Source organism: Tauraco erythrolophus, chromosome 3 (genome assembly GCF_009769465.1).
Source record: "Tauraco erythrolophus isolate bTauEry1 chromosome 3, bTauEry1.pri, whole genome shotgun sequence".
In the NCBI taxonomy this organism is placed as follows: Eukaryota; Metazoa; Chordata; class Aves; order Musophagiformes; family Musophagidae; genus Tauraco; species Tauraco erythrolophus.
In genome coordinates, this window is record NC_141467.1 from 77,307,675 (window position 1) to 77,327,790 (window position 20,116).

A 20,116-nucleotide genomic window follows, 5' to 3' on the forward strand; every position below is an offset into this window, starting at 1 on the left:
CCATATAGGAACTCACTAATAGGAGTTTTCCTGAAATTGAATACAAGCAGGTTCCAATCTGATCCAGTGGTGGGTTGCATGTAGGAGGACCATTTTGTTACATCCTAGGCTCTGCTCCTTTGAATTCTTTTTAAATCCACGGACTATTTAATATAAAATACAGAAACCAGACCACTGCAATGTAAAGAGCTCTGAAATAGTTACTAAGACCATTGACTGTCTCCTTGCTTCTTTCTTCCAGCTTAATGATTTTTTTTTTCGTTCTTGGTTGCACAATGATGCCAATGTTAAGAGGAGAAATAGCCAGGCTCTTATTCGTTACAACTTCTTCCTAGAACATAAGGCCATAGTTTTGTTTAACAACTAACTCCATAAACTCTCAATCACCTGAGTAACCTATATCTGTCCAAGGGGTTTAGCTGAATTTAATACCATGACCTTGGAGATGAGAGTTTGTAAGATCAAGGATCAAAACGTTTTTGAAAAGGTACCTGGCTTTATGGATTCGTTTTCCTCTATGTTATTAGGGAAAGCAAAATACAAGCTGTTGTGTTTCATGGACAAAGAAGATCTCAACACTTCGTGTGTTTTGAAATGCATTGCTTTATCATTCTTCTTTTGGAAATGTCATTTTCTTGTTTGTTTGCTGTTGGCTTTGAGATCTCTGAAATACATCAATAATACACTGGGGGTTTGTGCCAGCAGCTTGACCACAGGAATCAAGCGGGTTTGGAAAGGCTGAGGGTGTGCTGAGTATGCACAGTATATATACTCCTCCATTCATGCATAAGTCTTGCATGGCCTGTTCAGAGCTGGAGCCTAACTTAGGTGCTCTTACATCCTCTGGAGTAATCATTGACTTCTTCTCTGACTTTCCTTTTAGGACAGCCTCTCTAGAATTATGGTCTAGAAAGACCATCTGAGTAACTCAAACTACTCGCTTGGGTGTGTAGAATTGGGTGATATAAACATCCCTTTTGCTGCCAGCTTTCTCCTCTGCATTGACTGTCTGGTAGGGCATTGTGGGAGACCTCTTTCTCCAGTTTTATCATACAGCTGTTCAGAAATATCCACTTGGATTGTGAATTTGGTTTATGGCAAAGAAATTGAAAGAGGTGCAACACTGTTTGGCCAAATACCATCTTCACCATTTTCTGAGGTAGCAAGGGAAAAGCCAGGAAAACTCAGTACTTTTACTATAGCTATTTTGGAGAAAAAGAGTTAGTTCCTAGTGCAGATGCCTCAGTCCCTAGGTAAAATCATCTTCATTTATGTTTAACTTAACTCAGGGGTGAACTGTCTGAATCAGAATCCCATTAAGACACTCCTAACTAATTCAAGAGCGCTCACAGTAGGGAACTGCCATAATTTGGCTTACTGTGAAGGGATTTTATGCTGCAGAAAATACCATCCTAAAACATCTCCTTAACATAGTGTATGAGCTTTTGATGAGCCTTCATTCCTTGCTTCAGGAGACCAGAGAGCTTTCCAAAGCAGTGACCTGGGAATTATTTACTGAACTGTTTTAAACTACTGTTTAATATTCTTTGCAACCACTCATCCAACTAACTGTTCAAAACTAAACATAGTTCTGGTCCTTCACTGCCCTCTAGCCGGATGATGAAGAAGAACCATGTAGAGACAGTCTTCAGTCCTCACACAAACTCTCAAGCTTCAATGACTCTGTCATCACAGTACACACATAAGTCATTCCTGTATCTGCTATGTTTCAATACTGGTCCCAGAGGTGTATCTGTCCTCCAACCAATATTAGCTAATTCTCATCCGTTTTCCTTCCTGATTAACAGGTACATGTTGCTGTTTATCTTTTCAGTCTTTAAGCTGAAGGGGTCAATATTTAAAGTTCATCTCTCACTTTTAGCTGTTCTTGTGACCCCAGCTCCCCTGCAGAGATGCTACGAAACTCCTGTGAATGAAGAAACGATGTGAATGGTTGAATGGTTCCTTAAACCAGGTCAGAACCGTATCACAGACTGCTGCTGACCTTGAGCTTTCTCTCCTTAAAAGACAAGTTTACTAGCAACCTAAACACAACTTATTAGTAATAGTGAAAATCTGGAAAATAACTCAGTGGTCTCAATAGATGTATCTCCTTTTATAATTCAAAAGGCAACATACAAGCACGTATTTTGAGAACAGAGAGAGGAGAGCTCTCTTACATGTTTTACCTTACGAAGTCTCTGTGTTTCTATGCAGACAAGGCCCAACAAAACCAGAAGTGCTCTCAATTCAATGGCCAGGAAAACGCTCAGCTCGAAGGCTTCAGAGGAACAACAGTCTGTTGCCTAATAGCCCTCATTTTAGCACAGGTATGGTATTTCATATTTCAAAAGTATTCAAAACATGGGCATACACATATTTATACAGAAAAATATACATTTATCTTCCTCTCAAAAATTTAACTTAGACATGGTAACTAAGATACTTTACTGACAGAAATTCATCTTCAATTTAATATAGAAGGTATTAGTTCAAACTGTAAGGAAATAAATATGCACCCATAGATCTGAATTGATAAAAAAATAATAAATAATAAAAGAATTGTTTTGAGGCTGTGGGTTGATTCAACTTTTCTTAGGTAATATTTGTAGCCTGCAGATAAGAATGAAAAGGTGAAGGCTGTAACTTACACAGAAACCAAGTTCTCTGTCGTGATTTACATACCATCTGAGGGAAACAAACAAGAAATAGAAAGGGATAATACAAAAGCTGAAGGGAAAAAGTATTCCCTTTAAGATGATACAAAAAAAAAAAGAAAGAGCATTTCTGTTTTGGAAAATGTGAGAGGGTACTTTGGTAAACTTTGGATTCTTTGGAAGCAGTGGCATTAAGCATGAGGCTGCAATGAAGGAATCTCCAGGCTTAGTGATATCTCTTAGATCAAGGCTTGAAGATGACTGAAACACCAAAGTACATGATGGGTCAAGCCCACTTCTTGACCAGTCATGCAGATCTCTCTGCTTGCTGCCACATGCTTACTTCTTCCTTTTTAACCCTCTTTTGACGACCCTTCTGTCACTCACATTCATGACTCACTTTCTGCCACTCACCAGATGATGCTGTTCATCCAGCGCAATGATGCAGGATGGTGTTTGGTCCCTTGCTGTGAGTTGCTGGTGTTCGTAACAAGGAAGGTCACATAGCGTTGTTGACACACTTCTAGTTCACAGAGTTCAGAAGGAACCCAAACATATGCAAGCTGTATCCACTTACTGTATTAATAATATTAATTAACATCTTTCTCCACAGTTATTCTAAGAGCTATCTAACAGCTGTCTAATTTCCTAGACAAGATCTGTGTTTGTCTTGGCACTTGATCTTCCTCCTTGCTGCCTGCTGCCCACATGCACAGTAACAGTGTAGGTCTATATGCACTCAACGCTCAAGCCAGCGCTTCATTCGCCTTTGTACTTGTTCAGGTAAAGCCACACGCTGCCTCCTGTATATATCACATCTGTGGTACGTCTCTGGCATTAGGATTTCCTTGTGTCGTGGTTTAGGCCGATCCGGCAACTAAACTCCACACAGCCGCTCTCTCACTCCTTCCCCAGTGAAGTGGAGAGGAGAAAAAAAAAAAAAAAAAAATAAAAGGACTGAGGGTCGAGATAAGAACAGAGGGGGAGCACCCACCAACCATGGTCCCGGGCAAAACAGACTTGGCTTGGGAATAAAGCAATTAATTTTATTAACAGTTACTTAAAAGGATAAAGGGAAACAAAACCAGTTACTTGAGAGGATAAAAAGAAACAAAGCCAGATCTTAAAAAACAACACCTCCCCACCCCCCTTTCCTTTTCTTCCTGGCTCTACCTCCTACCCCAGGGAATGGGGGAGTGCAGGTCAGTTCATCTCATGTTGTTACTGACACTCCTTTTCTTAAAGGAAGAGGACTCCTTACACCCTTTTCCCGTGCTCCAGTGGATCCCCTACTCACGAGGAAAAATCCACAGACTTCTCCAGCGTGAGTCCTACCCACAGGATGCAATCCTTCCCCATCAGATTGCTCCCATGCGGGCTTTTACCACAGTCACAGATTCTTAGGGAGTTGTTGCCACTCCCTGGACTCTAGATGCCTCTCTACCTTGTCGTGCGTCCCGTGCTCCACGACCGTCCTCAGGCTCAGGCATCTCTTCTCCAACGTGGCTTCTCCACGGGCTGCAAGTGGGTCTCTGCTCCACTGAGTCTGTCCTGGCTGCAGGGGGCCGCCTGCCGTCTCACCACTGGTTGCAGGGGAAACTCACCTCGTCCCGTTCCATCTCACTGACCTGGTGTCGGTGTGGCCGTTTCTCTCAGATCTCAGTCCTCTCTGGGTGAACTCGGCCCAGCGGGCACCCTGGGAGTGGGGCGCTCCCCGAGTTCCCCAAGCGGCTCCGCCACCGCCATCCTCAGTGGGTGGCGCCGGCCTGGCGCAGGCCGCCGCCCGGCCGGGAGCCAGGGAGCGGGGGCAGTGCCCTCCTCCCCTCTCCTCGCTCCTGGGCAAAAGGCACACCTTTCCAGTTCCTTTGTCCCAACTTAAATAGGGCAATTTGCAGAGGCGCCAATTGGCTGAACCCTGAGGAGGATGGGTGTCCGATCTGGTGGCCAGAACTGGGTTTGACCCAGTTCCAAAAACCAGCGAAGTCACAGGGAGCAAATCCCCTCTCCTGCCACCAGAACCCCTTTACATCAAACCATCACACCTTGTTTGGTCAGAATATAGTCCAAGTGCCACAAGAACTCTCATCTGGAAAATGAGCAGGTGAATGAATGCACGTATCAAGAGCATGTGTTGAAAAATCTTCAGTTTCTGATAAACAACATTCCTCTCTCCCTAGAGCAATCACTTACATACACATTCACACTGTCAGTGATGCCAGGAACTGCTCTCATAATGAATGTATCTGTTTCCTTGAGTGTTATCCTTTCTATCTGATAGGCAATTTCCTGGAGACTTTAGCAAAGCAAAATTTTCCAGAGACTTTAGAGAGGCTCAGAGATGCTTGTGCCTTTGTAGAAAACATTTTCTAGCTTCGCCTTTGCTATATGACGTCAGGTCATTATACAGTCACGAGTATGACTGCAGTAGAGATGGAGAGCCAGGAAGTCTTCTGACAGGGTCATGTCCTATCCATATAAAGAGACAAGACACGATTAACATCCGGTTTTCCTCTGCTGCTGAATTCCATGACTTGGGAGAAAAAATAAATACAGGAAAGTTATTATGATGAAACATAATCCATCTTGAATTGGTCAAAATTTGCGGTCATCACAGGCATAAATTACACATCTCAAAATCAAAATCTCATTCTAGAAAAATCTAGTGTAGGACAGATCAATCCTAATAACCATATTGCTGCATTTGTCAAGCACCTAGGAATGCTGTTTGGTTGGAAAGGTAAAGAAGGATCATTAGCTGCAAAGGACACCCAGTTAACATTATTAAATCAGCTACAGAGTCCACTGTAAGATTATATCCATAATTAGTGGACAAACACACGAAAACCTCTAAGACAGCTTATTGCAGATGAGTGTACAAAGCTGAAAATCCCTCAGAGTGTAAGTATAAAAACAGCTGTTACAGCTAAATGAACCTTTTCCAAATGAAGAGAAAGCCCCTTATTCCCAATGCATATGAGATATTCTATGACTATGTTAGGAGGCTTCTTCAGGAAACCCTCAGTATCAGGATTCCTCAACATGCCATGCCAGAAACCTAGATAATTTAGCTGCACACAACACACAATTAGTTCCTTTCTGTTGTTGATAAGAATGTGTTTTTTTTATTGGAAAGGAATATATATACTCTTAACCTTTGAATAATCCTGGAATTCTGATGGAAGCACCATGTCAGGACCCTAAGAACAGCAACAGGTCGACCACAGCAATGCCCTTGTAGTCGGCGCCCTACGGCAGGTCGGCTTTCCTCTCTGCAGGAGAAAAAAAGATCTTGTTGCCTAAGCTGTATTGGTCATGCCAGGATATTTAAGACAGTCTTGACTGCATTTCTTTCACCTTGACCAGTGCCCTCAAGGGAAAGAGGAACTGCAGAAAAGACACAGCACATGGTCCCTCCATGGGATGTATTTGAAAGGAATCCCAAAGACAGGCTTGCTACGCAGCAGAACTGACTCATACTCTGACAGAAACTTTCACATAAAGAAGATTAGGAAATGGCAAACTAAGAAGAATATTAAGACAGAGAAAGCTTTAACATACACATACACATACACACCCTCCCAAGCTGATTTTGCGTTTGAGCAGAAGGTGCTCAGTTTATGAGCTGGTTCCATCTGCAGAGGAGAACATTTCTTTCTTCAGGTATTAGCATGATTTCAAAAGCACTGGCATTCATCTAGAATGTAGCTTCATTCTGTATTGAATTTCTATTCTGTCTTTGAAAGAAAGGAAGTAATTCATATAGTCAAATTGTGCTTTCCTTTAGTTACTCCTAAATAACATCAAACTAGTTGCAGCACAAGCTTCAAGAAGCAAAATCAATTGCAAGCTAAGCTAAACTTTTTTATACAATAAATGAATACACTATGTTCCAGCATTTAGCAACATTTAATAAATGTTCATTATTTATGTTTTCCAAAGGTTGGACTGAGGAAGACAGCCAGTGGATGACCCAGATAAACAGACTCCAAAAGCTGATTGACAGGCTGGAAAAGAAGGTGTGTATTCCTTTTCACCTGTTGTTCTCTCATTTTCAGTAAAGCAATCCTTAAACCACAAATGCTTTCAATGTCCCAGTCTCAGTCTTTCCAATCAGTAATGAGTGAAACTTCAACATCATCTAAGAGAGCTAACACTCATTAAATGCCTACATACTACTTTCATCACCTTCTTTCCCATTTCATGAGAGCATGACATGGTTTTCCCAAGATCTCTTTTCCCCTTCCCATCACTACAGATTCTACTTTTCATTAAGATTGGAAAAGTCATGTTATTCTACGACTGGAGGATGTTACTGTATGTACTTATGCTTGTTTTGGGGACCATGGAACAAGCCCCTCTTTTTAGGATCTGATTTTTTTCTCTGCCTCTCCAAACTTTCCCACTAAAGCTTGACAGAAAGTTTTGTTTCCTCCTTCCCCATCAGAGAACACTGATTTATAAAGATTACTACTTGCTTTCCTAGTAAGTATAGTTCAACCAAAAGCTGATGCAAATCCCACCATCCCTCCTGGGAGCTGTGAGAGCTGCTCCAGCTCCAGGACTGCACCAGCCTTCACAGCCCTGAGACTGTGGTTCCCACACCAAAGCACAACCCCCGGGAGGGTGACAAATGGAGTCTGATCCAACAATACCAAGGCTTCCCACGGCTTGCAAAAACCTCAGTAACATCTGTCTGTACAGAAAATATTTTTTTTTCCAATCATATTTATTGATATCCTAGGTTTTAAAAGTTGCTTTATGTCTGTGTGTGCTATGTTGGTTTTTTTTTTTTTGAGAAGGAAGAGCAGAAGAAAAAGGAAGGTATAAATTCCTGTGTTGTTCTCTACATAAAGTGTCCCTATTGAAGGACAAACAAGACAATTTCAGATAGGTGCTAAGGAAGTGGGGCTGAGTTAAGCGGATTTGGGGACTTCCAGATGAGGATTTCATCTTCCTCGTCCACTAGAGGCGAGGTTTTTTGGCTGAAGCACTGTGAGACTCAGGAGTTGCCCCAGTCCCAGTGCAGCTGCTGCTGTCCCTCCCTGCAGCTCAGTGTTCACGCGGTGGTGAGGCTGTGCATGTTCTCCAAGACGAGAGTTCACACACACCAGCATGAGTGCTTTCATCAGCACCTGCAAAAAGACAGGCAGCACGCATGGAAACATGAACATGCAACAGCCTAATCCTATTCCTTCTTTCTAGCTGATCAGGATGGACGTTCCCCCATGAATGTTATCATGGGCTTCAAGTCCACCTAGAATTTGTGTCTGGGCCGAAGTCCCATACCTAGGCATTGGCTCAGACCTTGGATCCTGGCAGACAAGTGTCTCCTCCTACTCACCCGCTAGTCCAACTTGAGTTCAGTAGCAAATCATGTACCTAGAAAATATTTAAGAGATTTAACAAGAAGACAAACGGTGGTGATTCGGCACAAGGCTCAGCAAGACAAGCATGCTGTCGCTTCTGTGCCAGTGCTCCCTCCCAAATGAACAAAACATCCCTAATTACTTTTCCCCTTCGGTCCTAGTTTGGGACCAAAATTTGGTACTTCTGTTATCTCAGTCTTATTACTGATCAGCTGCGTTACCGATACAGTCGCCCCCAGTGCTGCTGACCTTGCAAGACTCTGCTCCCAAAAAGGAGCCCACTACTCCCTTAGGTTATTCCTGAGGTCTGACAGTCTCTCGCAATCGCTTCTCCTTAACCAGCTGTGAAATTCTGCCATTCCTTGTGGCACTGTCTGTAACTTCTGTCAGCTTCTCACTCTGTTCCTTGCTATGCTCAGCAGCTCCTCATGGTCTGCTCAGTCCATTAAGCCTCCGGCCAGGGCATACTCATCTGCCTGCGCACAACAGCTTCCTCCTAGAGGTCATTTCTGCATGAGAAAAGCAATTACACAGCAGTTGCCACGTTAATGACATTTTAGTAGCAACTTGATTTTTTTCTGAATAGCTATAAATTGGATTTTGAAATGTCGAAGTCCGTCATGAAATGTAACTCTTGCTTTTGGGCCAGCTTTACTCTCAGCTCTGCTTTGGAAGCAGCAGCTCGCTAGCATGCCACAGTGACGTCCCGACACGGACTGAGGACTGCCAAGAGGAGTTTAAGGAAACTTAACATTAAAGGAATGTTACTGAAAAAAGAAATCTGGCAGACAGCAATAATGCAATGTGAATATTACAGAAAACAGACGACCATTTTGTAGTAAATAAACTTACAAAAAGGATGTTATAAAATGTTCAAATCTGCTATAGATAAATGACAGAGAACCTCAGTTTGAAAGAAGCTCAATGCCAAAGGGAAACAGTGGCAGGGCTCAGACCTTCCTAGTTACCTCCTTACCAATATAAAACTTGATTAATAAAACATAGCAATTGGACAAACCTACTTTTGCCAATAGACAGACTATATCCACCTTTGCCTGACTTCGCATCTGCTTGACTTTGTATCTCACAGCTAGGTCTAACTGAGCCTAGAGGTGAGAAGTTTACCATTTCTGCAGCTTCTCCAGGACCACTTACTTTCATTGTTCTTCTCTTGGCACTTCTTTCTGGCCTCTATGAACTAAAAAACCCAATTTACTAGGCATGTAACTTAGAAATCATAAAACTTCTGGTCCTGTAAAGTATTCTAAGGCATATAAAAAAAATTGTGAGAATTCTTTTGCATTAATGACATTCCCTCGTCTTCCATTTATTAGATCTTACACTTCATTAGAGTAGGAGGAGCTCCCTGTGATCCATGTTTAAATAGCATCTAGCAAAAGAGTGTCTGGGTCATGACTGGGACAGGCACATATAGCAAAAAGGATGTCGGTCCCTCTTACTGGAGGGTGAGGAGACTGTGAGCCCATCTACTCTGTTCCAAAGCAAAGTCAAGAAAAAGCAAAGCTGATCGCTTGAATGACCATTGAGTTCAGACTGAAATGAATTAGACAGAAACGTCAAGTGACCACTTGGTCACCACTTCCCACCTGGGATGAGGCCGCTACATACGCCGTCTCTCAGCAGTAACTTAATCGTTTTTAGCCCAGATGATGTTCCAGGTTAACTCACCACATCCAATCCAGCTGCTGTGTTTCAGCAGCTACCAAAGCTCTTCTTTTTGACTTTGCCCTGAAGCAGACGAGAAGAATCACACAATCACACTAAGAGGCGATTTCAGAAGCTACCATGCCTCAGCTGAGGTGAGGTAGGACTGAGGTGGCATGGGAAAGCCTCAGCTCTGAGCTGCAGTCTTGGTCAGTTTTCATTTCCAGGCTGCATGGTTACTGTCTGGCAGGAGCTCTCATCTCCATGCTGGGCTACTTCACCCATGCTCCATGTTGAGCCAGCCAATGCCTGAGCGCTCTTTCCACATGGATGAGGACTATGTGCCAGTGCTTGCATGCTCCGAGGTCACAGCAAGCAGTCTGTGTAGGCTTACCTCATCTGTGTAGTCATGCCCTGTCTAAGGACGTAATATTACTGAAGAACTTGTATCAATTGTTTTTAACTTCTTGAGGGGGCCAGCAAGTTATCTGTCAGTGGTTCCTATTGGGAAACCACCTGGTGAATGGTTGATTTAGTGTTGTCTAACTCTTCTGCTGTCTTCTGTCAAAGGTGAATTTAACCAGGAATCAATCTCATAAACTGTCTTTTTTTTTTTTTCCTCAAATTCTAAAGTTATATTTACTGTAAAAAGTAGAATTATTTTCTTGCTACCTTAAGAGAAAGTTTGCAATACAACTTGAGTCATTTCTTTCCTCTCTTTTTCCACACATTTCCCTAGAAAAAAATTGCACTGAAAGTATAGGAGAATCACAGGAATATGCCTTTTCCTCAGGGTTTTTATCTGAAGTGTCTGCACTGACAAATGAGCTATTAAAGCTGGGAGTTCCGTCCCCCACATACCATCTCACGCCTTTCTCCGCGCAGTCTGCAGGAGAGGTGCAGCTACGCAGCAGTGACTGCGCTCCTGCTGCTTCATCGCCGCTCTGCTCTGCGACCTGCGGCTGGTGGAGCTCCCCTCCTCATTTGAATTCTGCCTGCACACCTCTTGTTGGCTTTTCAGAGAGTTCAGTATTTGTGCTGGTAAAACACCTACTACCTGAGCTTAATCAATTCTCAGCCAGTTGCAAGTAGAAGAAATTTTTTTTATCTTTGTTACACAAGAATTGTGTGCAATGAGAAGCGAAGCATCACTAACGAAGGGCGCGTTTTGCTCCAGCTGCTTTTTGCAAATTGATTTGCTTTTTTTTAGGCATATGAGTATTTTTCAGAACATCCATATGGCACTGGGTTAGAAGGTACTGCATGTGCCTAGCACGTAAACGATAATTTTGTGTGCATTACTAGATGGTGCTTGCATGAATCACCGATTCACGAAGTGCACATCTAGTTTGCGTGCCAAGCAAGCGCACTGCTGCCTCACAGATGCATCTCTTTGCTGCTGCCCAGCCTGTCCTCAGAAGCAAGTGCATCATTTCAGAAACCTGACTTGAACATGATGCACAGCTTTTTCAATGCTAGAGAACAGTCCCTTGCAACCATAACCCCCCCTAGACAAGTTTATTCTGTGTAAAGTTCTATGATTGCATAATAGTAGCTAATAGTTCATTTCAAATTACCATCCTTGCTTATCTCCATAGTCCACGTGACAATTTGAGAAGGTTACCTGCCTTTTAAGTCCAACATATTTGTGAACAAGCAGATTTGTTACAAATGAAAAATAACCTGCTCAGCATTACAAATAAAACTTTACAGAACAGCCTGGGTTGGACTTAACCCCCAAAACGTGCAAGATTCTGCAAACGATGCTTGTGTTTGACTTGACTTACAGCTAATAAAGAAGCAATTGAATTATAACTTCTGGAGATAAAACAGAAACTACCTATTGGAATACTTTGTCAAAAAGATAAAAGCAGAATACAGCTGTAATATTGCCTTTTATATTTCTGTTTTCTTTTCTACTGCCTCAAAGGACTTAAAGCTTGAGCCATTTAAAGAGGAAGTTTTGGAAGAAAACGCAAGATCTGTAAGTGCTTTTCAAGATAATGATTTTGACATCTGATTTTGAATGCCAGTTATTGAGACAACAATCTCACCTGACCTCTTTTGTTAAAAAATAATTTAAAAAATCCTTTTTCCAGTGACGAGAATCAGTTTTAGTTAGGAGAATCCATTGTGCAAGAAGCAACAAAACAAAACTTAGAATATGTGGGCAAAACTTGTATATTAATTTTTGCATTGTTTTCAAAGGATAAAGTGAGCCAAAAACTCAACTCATATAAGGAGGAAAAGGTGTCATTAATAGATTTACCAAATTTGGCAGCAATGTTCATGAGGTGGTAGCTTCTCTGCTCCCAATCCCCTAATGTTGCATGCATGCTTTAAATCATAGTTGTACAGCCTCCCTCCCCCTCCCTCCCAAAACTGCTGGGAGAGCATCTAGTGCTAAGCAATAATCAATATTACAACTTAAAAAAAAACAAAATCATGACCAGAAATACACGTACTGTTAAGTAAGTTTACGTCCCAAGATTGAGCTCAATTTTTCAAATACACTAGCATTCCTAAATTCAGGGCTTTCAATCTAACAAAATCCAAATCAAATACACATTAAAAAATAACCCAAATAGATGATCCATCAAATTCCTTATTTCAGCACAGGAATTTCATTAGATTTTTTTTCTTTTTTTTAAATGAGATTATACAACACTGCTAGACAGGCTACTTATGATGGAGGGATAATCCATGAGATAATAATATCAATAATCAAGGCAGAAATGAGTCAAAAACCTGTACAAGAGATTAATTTGTATTAATTAAGAAGCATATGGTGTTTCTTTAAATATTGCATTAGTAAAGTTGACAAGCTTCAATGGATGCATCAATATGTAAACTACCTACATTAGCTAAAATGATAATCGGAATAATTCAGGATAAATAGGTCTTCTGTACTGCCAAGTGTTTCTGTAGACTTGTTTATAAAGGTTGTTTATTTTTTGCAGAAAGGTGTAGGAAAAAAACCCCTCTCTATTTCTCATTTAACATGGGCTACCTTAAGCATCTCATTCAGGTGTGAGTCTGAGCTCCTAAAGGTAAAAGGCCACGAGAGGACCTCAATCAAATAAAACACTGCATTCAGTGCAGATTGGAGGAATATGCTCTTATCTCAAACCTCGCACCGGCTCACATACAAATTCATCCAAGGAAACACACTGACTTTTATTACTGAACATTTCCAAGATCAAAATTTGCTTCACACTCTCCCAAAAAGACTCTCTCATCCTGGCTTCCGATAACTCTCACTTTGTCTAAGATGAACACTCATTTTCGGTGTTTCCATTCTATGCCTCAGCCTGCCTAGACATAAAATCCACACTTGAGCATTTCTACTTACTTCTCCATTCCACAGCACAAAAATGGGGATGGCAAACTTCGAAGGAACTTCTGTGGGTTTTCTTTCATGATTGAGGTTTTTGTTGTTTTATGATAGACTTTTCTGAGTTTAAACGAGGAATTCAGAGGATGATATGGCAGTAATATTATCATGTTTTTGTAACAGCACATAATGATTGTTCAACGTCAAATGTCTGTGATAGAAGAAGAAATTGAGGGATTCCGGCTTGCTCTGAAGCAGTATGTGGAATCTGCTTCTGCTCAGGGAGGCTGCTTGCAGTAAGTAAAATGCTGTTGTCTTTGGGCTGAAGGAAGGAACGTAGTCTAATTTCTTTAATAACTTTTAAGTGGAGGCTGGATTATTATGAAGAGAGAACCTGTAACAACATCTTTTCTGGCTGGTTATGCACGTGTGTAAGACAGAGCTTTTCAAAGACAACTCAAACCAGAAAGAGATGTCAAAGTATATGTGCAGACTTTAAGTAGTATCACAAAATGACAATACAGGCTATCCCAAAGATGACAAACAATCTTTCAAGGCTTCTCAGCTCTGCAGGTCATCAATTCATGGCTTCTGAATGCTCCTAGGCTGACACTATTGGAAAACACATAGAATCATAGAATGGTTAGGGTTGGAAGGGACCTCAAAGATCATCTAGTTCCAACCCCCTGCCATGGGCAGGGAAATCCTCTTACCATCCTTCATTTGTGCTCACCTGGCAAGTGAGCAACTTATCAACTGGTTTGCCAGTTTCTCTGCTTGAAATCTTTCAAAATCTTCCCTGCAGGATTTAATTTTAAAATTTTCAGTCTTAATAAAGAATGGGGAAAATTAAAAAGCAAAATTTCAGTGAAACAGTATATTGCCGTTTTGGTCTTTTAGAATTAAATAAAACACTAGAACTGGGTTAAGAATACATTTTAGTGACTCACCATTGTACTGATTCTTAATTTAACATACTTGAGAAAGCTACTACCACACAGAAATATTTGTATAATGTGTACAAATACAGGATCTTCCTAATATTCAAAGACTTCAAAGACTGCCCATCACATCCCTAATTTATCAATCTTATTGCTATGAGATCGTCACTCTTATGATCATATCAATAGCGGTCACACAGACCAGAAAAAGTAAATTAAGCTGGAAGAAGGAGAGAGTGACTTTTTTGCAGTGGTTCACTTGAAAAGGCAGACTGATGAGGAAAATAAAATTCTCCTGTGGGTCAAGACCTGGGGAAAAAAACCAAACAAACAAAGAAGAGAAGCCCCCCAGCGCAATGCCAAAAACAAACGTCCAGCAGAACGCTGCAGTGACTGCAACCTTGCCGGGGGACAGGGCCCACATGACTTCAGAATGCAACTTAACAAACAATGGCAAAAAGTTTCTTTCCCAAGTTTACAGGCATTTGGTAAGTCTCTGATGCCACCTACCGGTGGTTTTTACTGTAGCTGTTTATGACGTTGACTTGTCTTTTCCAACAGTTCTTGATATTTTGCTATTTTACAATGTACCTTCACATACAGCAGGAGAAAACCAATAAATCATATGACTTATTGCTTATTACAGCAAGCACGTCAGCAGTAAGATCAGCATCTAACCCTTGGGCACTGAGAGAAACTAGGGATATATTGTTTTTGTGCTATACATCTAAACATCAATTTGAGTACCCAAATGCATAAGTACCCTACATGCCACAGAGCCGTTACGCTCAGGATAATAAGCAGGGCGATTCTGCACAGAGGATCAGCAGATACTCTGTGGTCATTTTTCACTCAGGATAAATCCTAGCTGAATGGCATACAGACAAATAAATAGTACCTAAAAGTATTATTTTTAAAGTGTATCTGCTGCAGATATCAGCCTGTCTGGCTTTATACTTCATCATATTTTCTCTCAAAGCACCTAAACTCTATGCCACTTTGATACATCTGTCATACAAAAGGATGACTTCTCACAGTGTAATTCTTCAATGAAACAGTACAAACTACTCTATAAACTTGTTCTCTATGTGCAATATGCTGTATCAGCCGATTTTCCCCGAGCCACAGTTGTTTGATTGATTTTCTGTATTACTGATTATAATTTCTTTAGATAAATGACATTGAGAAATATGAATAATTAGTTTCATAAATAAGAGTCCATCATAACTGTAGTAATATAAAATATTAATAAATAAAAAGCCATCAAAATACTTCAAGAGTTTGTTTTAAAAAAAAAAAAGTTCAGATAATTTGTAGTATGTGATCACTTATTTGTTAAATGTATTATTTGGGTCGTTTTTTTGTTTTAGCTTGTTTTTTTTCAAAAATCACTGCATTTTGTTCCTACTCATAAGTAACTTGGAAGAAGATGTGTATGTCCAGTAACTTTGTCATGTTTGATCAAATTAGTTCTATCCTACAATTCTTAGTGTTTCCATACAGAAGCTTCCAAGTGATTCCCGCTTCATTGTTTATGAGTTCTGGGAGAACAGCAATGCCTGGAATAGGTAAGTTTCAGGTTTTTGGTTTGTTCGTTTTTTGTTGTGTAACACAGAAAGGTTTGAAGGTTAGAAAGCAGTTGTGTAGAAAGACTGAATACAAATTACTTTAAATAATGCTAATCGATCTCTTGCTAAATATATCACAATGCTTCAGAACAATACTTCAATTGCTAAAGACTAAAATATACTGAAACGTATAAATAAAAATGTCAGAAAGACAAGGCTAATTCGAACAGAACATAAAAAGTCTGAAAGTGAGTACAGAAAGGTATGGCATCAGATGGATGTCAGTTGATTAGAGACAAAAGAATAGGGAAACGGGATTATTATCCCAGTTTAATGATAATGAAAGAAACAAAAGGAGGCAATGAGTGAGACAGGAGGTGTGTCATCCAGCAACACACTTAAGCATGCATGCAGTCATGGAGAGCTCTCCCAAAGCTTTTCAAATCCACATCACAAAACCACACCCAACAGATTCCCAGAATGTCTCCTTTGGGTCCAAAATAGAAGTTACACTCATCAGAAGTCCTACCAGCTGAATTCTAGCCTGCAGCAGGCAGATGGCTAAGAGACTGAGTAGAGACAAAAACATTTTCCTTAGCTGCATTTACTATTAAAAAAAAAAAAAAAAAAAAACCAACTAAAAAAACCCTACAATGACCCTAAATCTATAGACAGAAACCATTCTGAAGGAAGATGGAGAAGCCTCTTGAAGCTCAGCTTCTTTCCCTTTGAACAAAACGCCAGTTCAAAGTTTACTTTCAGAAAGACTCAAGAACACTTGTAACACATGTTAACACTATGCTTAGTGACAGCCAAGAGATGAGCATCAGAGGAACAGTTAGCCATACAGAAAAAAATCTATGTTTAATATAACATGCAAGCACTTCACAGCTTATCAAGTCTCCTCTCTCACTATCATCGTTGCACAAGTTTTGAAGCACAAAATCTCTGTTACAGCATTGCTTGTAATTACAATTTCTGACGCTCATAAAAAAAAATTAGCCCCTTTAAAAAACTTAATATATTCTTATTTTTCACAATTATTTAGTCACCTTCAAATGAATTACAGCAAGACCTTCCAAAGAAGTAATGTGGACTTCTTGGAAACTCCAGAGCTCATCACAACAATGCTAGTCCCTGGTAAATACCAATTTTTCACAGTATGTTGTTTGTTCCATGTGAAGAGTTCTGCTATATTTAGTGTATGCCATACACAGGACCACTGCATAATATCACCCTTAGTCAGATCTTCTTTGGTAAAGTATGGAGGAGAAAGGGGCTCCAAATGTTTTTGTTTTAAGCACAAAAATGTAAACTGCATCAGCAAGAATAAGACCCAGAACGCTTTATTTTATATGGTACAAAGTCATGCTAGCGTATACTATTTAAGAAACTGTGTAGAATAAACAAGACTACTTGTGAATAGTAAATAGACGTGTTCAAGATTTCCAGGCAAAAACTTGCTTGCTGAGGAGGACTTCAATGTAATCATATTTACACCGACTGACACGAGTCTTAATTACTAATAATTGATATTTACTAACCTATTTACTAACCAATTTATTGTATATGCTTCCTGCCATGTTAGAATAGGGAAAAAACAAACGGCTTCAAAAAAGCAAGATGTTAATGATTCCAAGTTACTATTTCTAGTTCAAACTAATGAGCATGCAACATCTTCTTTCTCAGAGAAACCAGTTAGAAGAGATAGTGCAGGATGAAGCAAAGCAAGTGCTGCTCCCATATTTACAGAGGGAGGACAGCAACATTTTCATTTTAGGCAACACAAATCTATTACAATGAAACCCTAATTTCCTCTATGTCTGAGTACAGACTAAATTTAAAATATTAAAACCCCATCTAGTAGGAAAAAAAAAAAAAAAAAAAAATAGTCCTATACCTGGAGCTTCTCCTTAAAAGAAACCAGCCAAGACATTTTCAGAGACTTCAGGAGCCTGATCTGAACATGCAATTATATGCCAGAGATCCCGCAGTATCAGGAGATTGCACTTAATTAACCAAGAATCCCTTCAAATCTTCTGTCTTCCTGGAAATTACTGGATTTAAGACAACTTGGCTGTAGGAAACAACATGGCCTTTTCACAAACTTTGTGTCCAAGAGCTAGGCTGGGTATGACCCAGAGTGTTCCAGGGGTGGTTTACCTCACAGCTGAAGTACAACTACATAAAATAACATGTAAACACCATTCATAACACCTAAATATAGAAGTGTCTGAAACTGGATTCAAACTGCTCGTTAAAGCATCTGCTCTGCCTGCTAAGAAGGATTTCAGTCTGCAGCACTCTATCCTGGCAGACAGTTGCTATAGAAAACAACATTTCTCAGCTGTGCAGTCCTTGCTGGGGCAGGGGGCGGGGAGCAACGGGAAGTAACGCATTCACAGATATATTTACACTTTTATAGATTATCTGTAATTTAGAAATCCGTGCAGAGATTTGAACTTTTGTCCACAGAAAGTATTTCCCATGTTTGATCTATTCAATCAGATTTGTATTTGAAAGACAGAAAATGTTCATGAAGTAAATATGATGGCTGCCATGCTACCAGTATACTTTACAAAACAATTTTAGACACTGTAAAGTGATATCGCTGTAAAATCAGAGAAAAACCTAACCCTTTCTGCACCTAGCACATACATAGGCTCTATTTTAAAAACAAATCTACCCTAGCTCAGACAAACCTACAGTTTTTTACACATATAGTTAAATAAGAGCTGAAACAATTCTAAATCGCTCATCTGAATCTGATTCAAAGATTACAACCCAAGAGTCTTCACTCAGCAGGTTAACTAAAATTAGTAAGGATACACTCACCTGGCTAGAATGATTCAGGAAGACATGGCATTTCAGGACTGTTACATCCAGTGTATTCTTAAAAGTAAGTTCATTTACCATGAGTTAATAGGAACCACAACCTATTATAATCACTTGCACATCTGTTAAACCACCAAGTTGCTTCAGGCCGATCTACCAGGGTGGCATCAATCACTCAGTTCAGCTTCAGTGAATGCCTCATCTTTATATAAAAGATCTGGACTTGAGGACACTGGAGAACCTTTTGGTGAAGAAAACAAAAGCTAGGGGAAACAGTTGAACCAATTACAACATTATAATCTATGAAATAAACTGTTAAATTGGCAATTTTTTGGCAAAATTCATTAATCCACTGATGTGTCAGAGACTGTTAGGTTTCATAGCCCAAATTCAGGTAAGATTCTTAAGTATCTTCTCAATACTCTTCAAGAAAACATTTTTTCAGAAAAATGCCATAAATTGAAGGATTGATGGACACATTCACAGTAACAAGCGTTGTTAATAAATTTAATCCTCAAATTGTGTGGTATAAAACCTACTGAACCTAGAAACACCCCTCTGCTAAGGCGAGTTGGCAACTCAGATACAGTCACATTCCTTCCCTTCCTTCCTCTGTCTCTCCGTAGATCTTGGGGTCCTCTCTGCATAAGGTTCATTTCAAATGACAAAGGGGAAGAAGTACAAATGTGTTTTACTCCAGCCCTGTCTATAATCTGGTGATTACAGATCTTCTAAGGGAATGACATTTTACAAGTCCATCACTTCTCTTACTTTGGGGCAAAACGCTCTAATTCCTAGAGCTGTGTAAAAAGAACATCAGGTTTGAATAATGTCACTGGGATAGAAAGTCATTAGAGGCAGCACAGCTACCCAGGGGACACAGTGCTTAGCTAAAATGCTGACACGTGCAGCAGAACAGGAGTGAGGATTTATGTGGTTTGCTCTCTGGGATCTGAGTGCTTAATTCTATGCAACCACACCTATGACACATTAATGCTTCTTTGGATTGTTATCAAAAGAGATATAAATTCTTGTGCTAAAGCCACCCCCTCACCAGTTATACTCGGCCCTCCTAGTATTTTAAGTATTCTTCCCCTGCTTGGATAGGTTTTGTCCTTGAAAGTGTGCAGCTTTCAAATAAAGCAGTATTAGCTGCATATATAAATTAATTTTTCTTTATATACATTACAGCTATTTTATTTAGCATTTTTACAAGTGGTAGAAAAAGAAACACAGCTTATGTTAACAAATAAATCTCCTCTCTTTCAGCATCGTGGTGGGTCCTCAATAACAACTAGAAGCTGTGGTTCCAAGTCATGTTAATGTTGCATTGTTTTTCACTACAAGAACATTCATATGGCAGTGTAGAGGTGCGCTGGGTTATGAATTTATGATATGATACTGTTTGTTATTATGGATGTTATCTTTTCCATTTTAAAATATGGAAAACTGCACATTTATTGCCTTCTCTTCTTGTGACTAGATCAGTGAAATGATGCATTCTAAAAGCTGAAATAAGACACCTATGCTAAACTGTTTAATGTGGATACTCAGTCCAAACTGTCCCAAAAAACGTGTCTTGATTGGTATAACTAAATATTTGTGAAAAGTTTTAGTCTTACGTTAATAAACAATTGTTACTAAATGCTGCTGTCTTCTCCTTTTACAGAAGAAACAGACATGAACACACATATTCATCAATAACTTACACTTCAGAGAAGCTGTAGGCCATTAATTAGGAGAATAAACG

The 20,116-nt window shown here is 40.0% G+C and overlaps 1 protein-coding gene across 1 annotated transcript in view; it reads left to right on the forward strand.

Annotated features, from left to right (window-relative positions):
- Window positions 1-19,664, forward strand: part of NECAB1 (N-terminal EF-hand calcium binding protein 1) — a 58,750-nt gene extending 39,086 nt beyond the window's left edge. Inside the window, exons 7-13 of the mRNA XM_086609328.1 lie at window positions 2,218-2,330; window positions 6,597-6,673; window positions 11,619-11,672; window positions 13,206-13,318; window positions 15,454-15,531; window positions 16,580-16,671; window positions 19,636-19,664. Coding sequence (XP_086465454.1) covers window positions 2,218-2,330; window positions 6,597-6,673; window positions 11,619-11,672; window positions 13,206-13,318; window positions 15,454-15,531; window positions 16,580-16,671; window positions 19,636-19,664 — 556 coding nt within the window. The remainder of the gene's footprint in view (window positions 1-2,217; window positions 2,331-6,596; window positions 6,674-11,618; window positions 11,673-13,205; window positions 13,319-15,453; window positions 15,532-16,579; window positions 16,672-19,635) is intronic.
- Window positions 19,665-20,116: the final 452 nt, after the last annotated feature.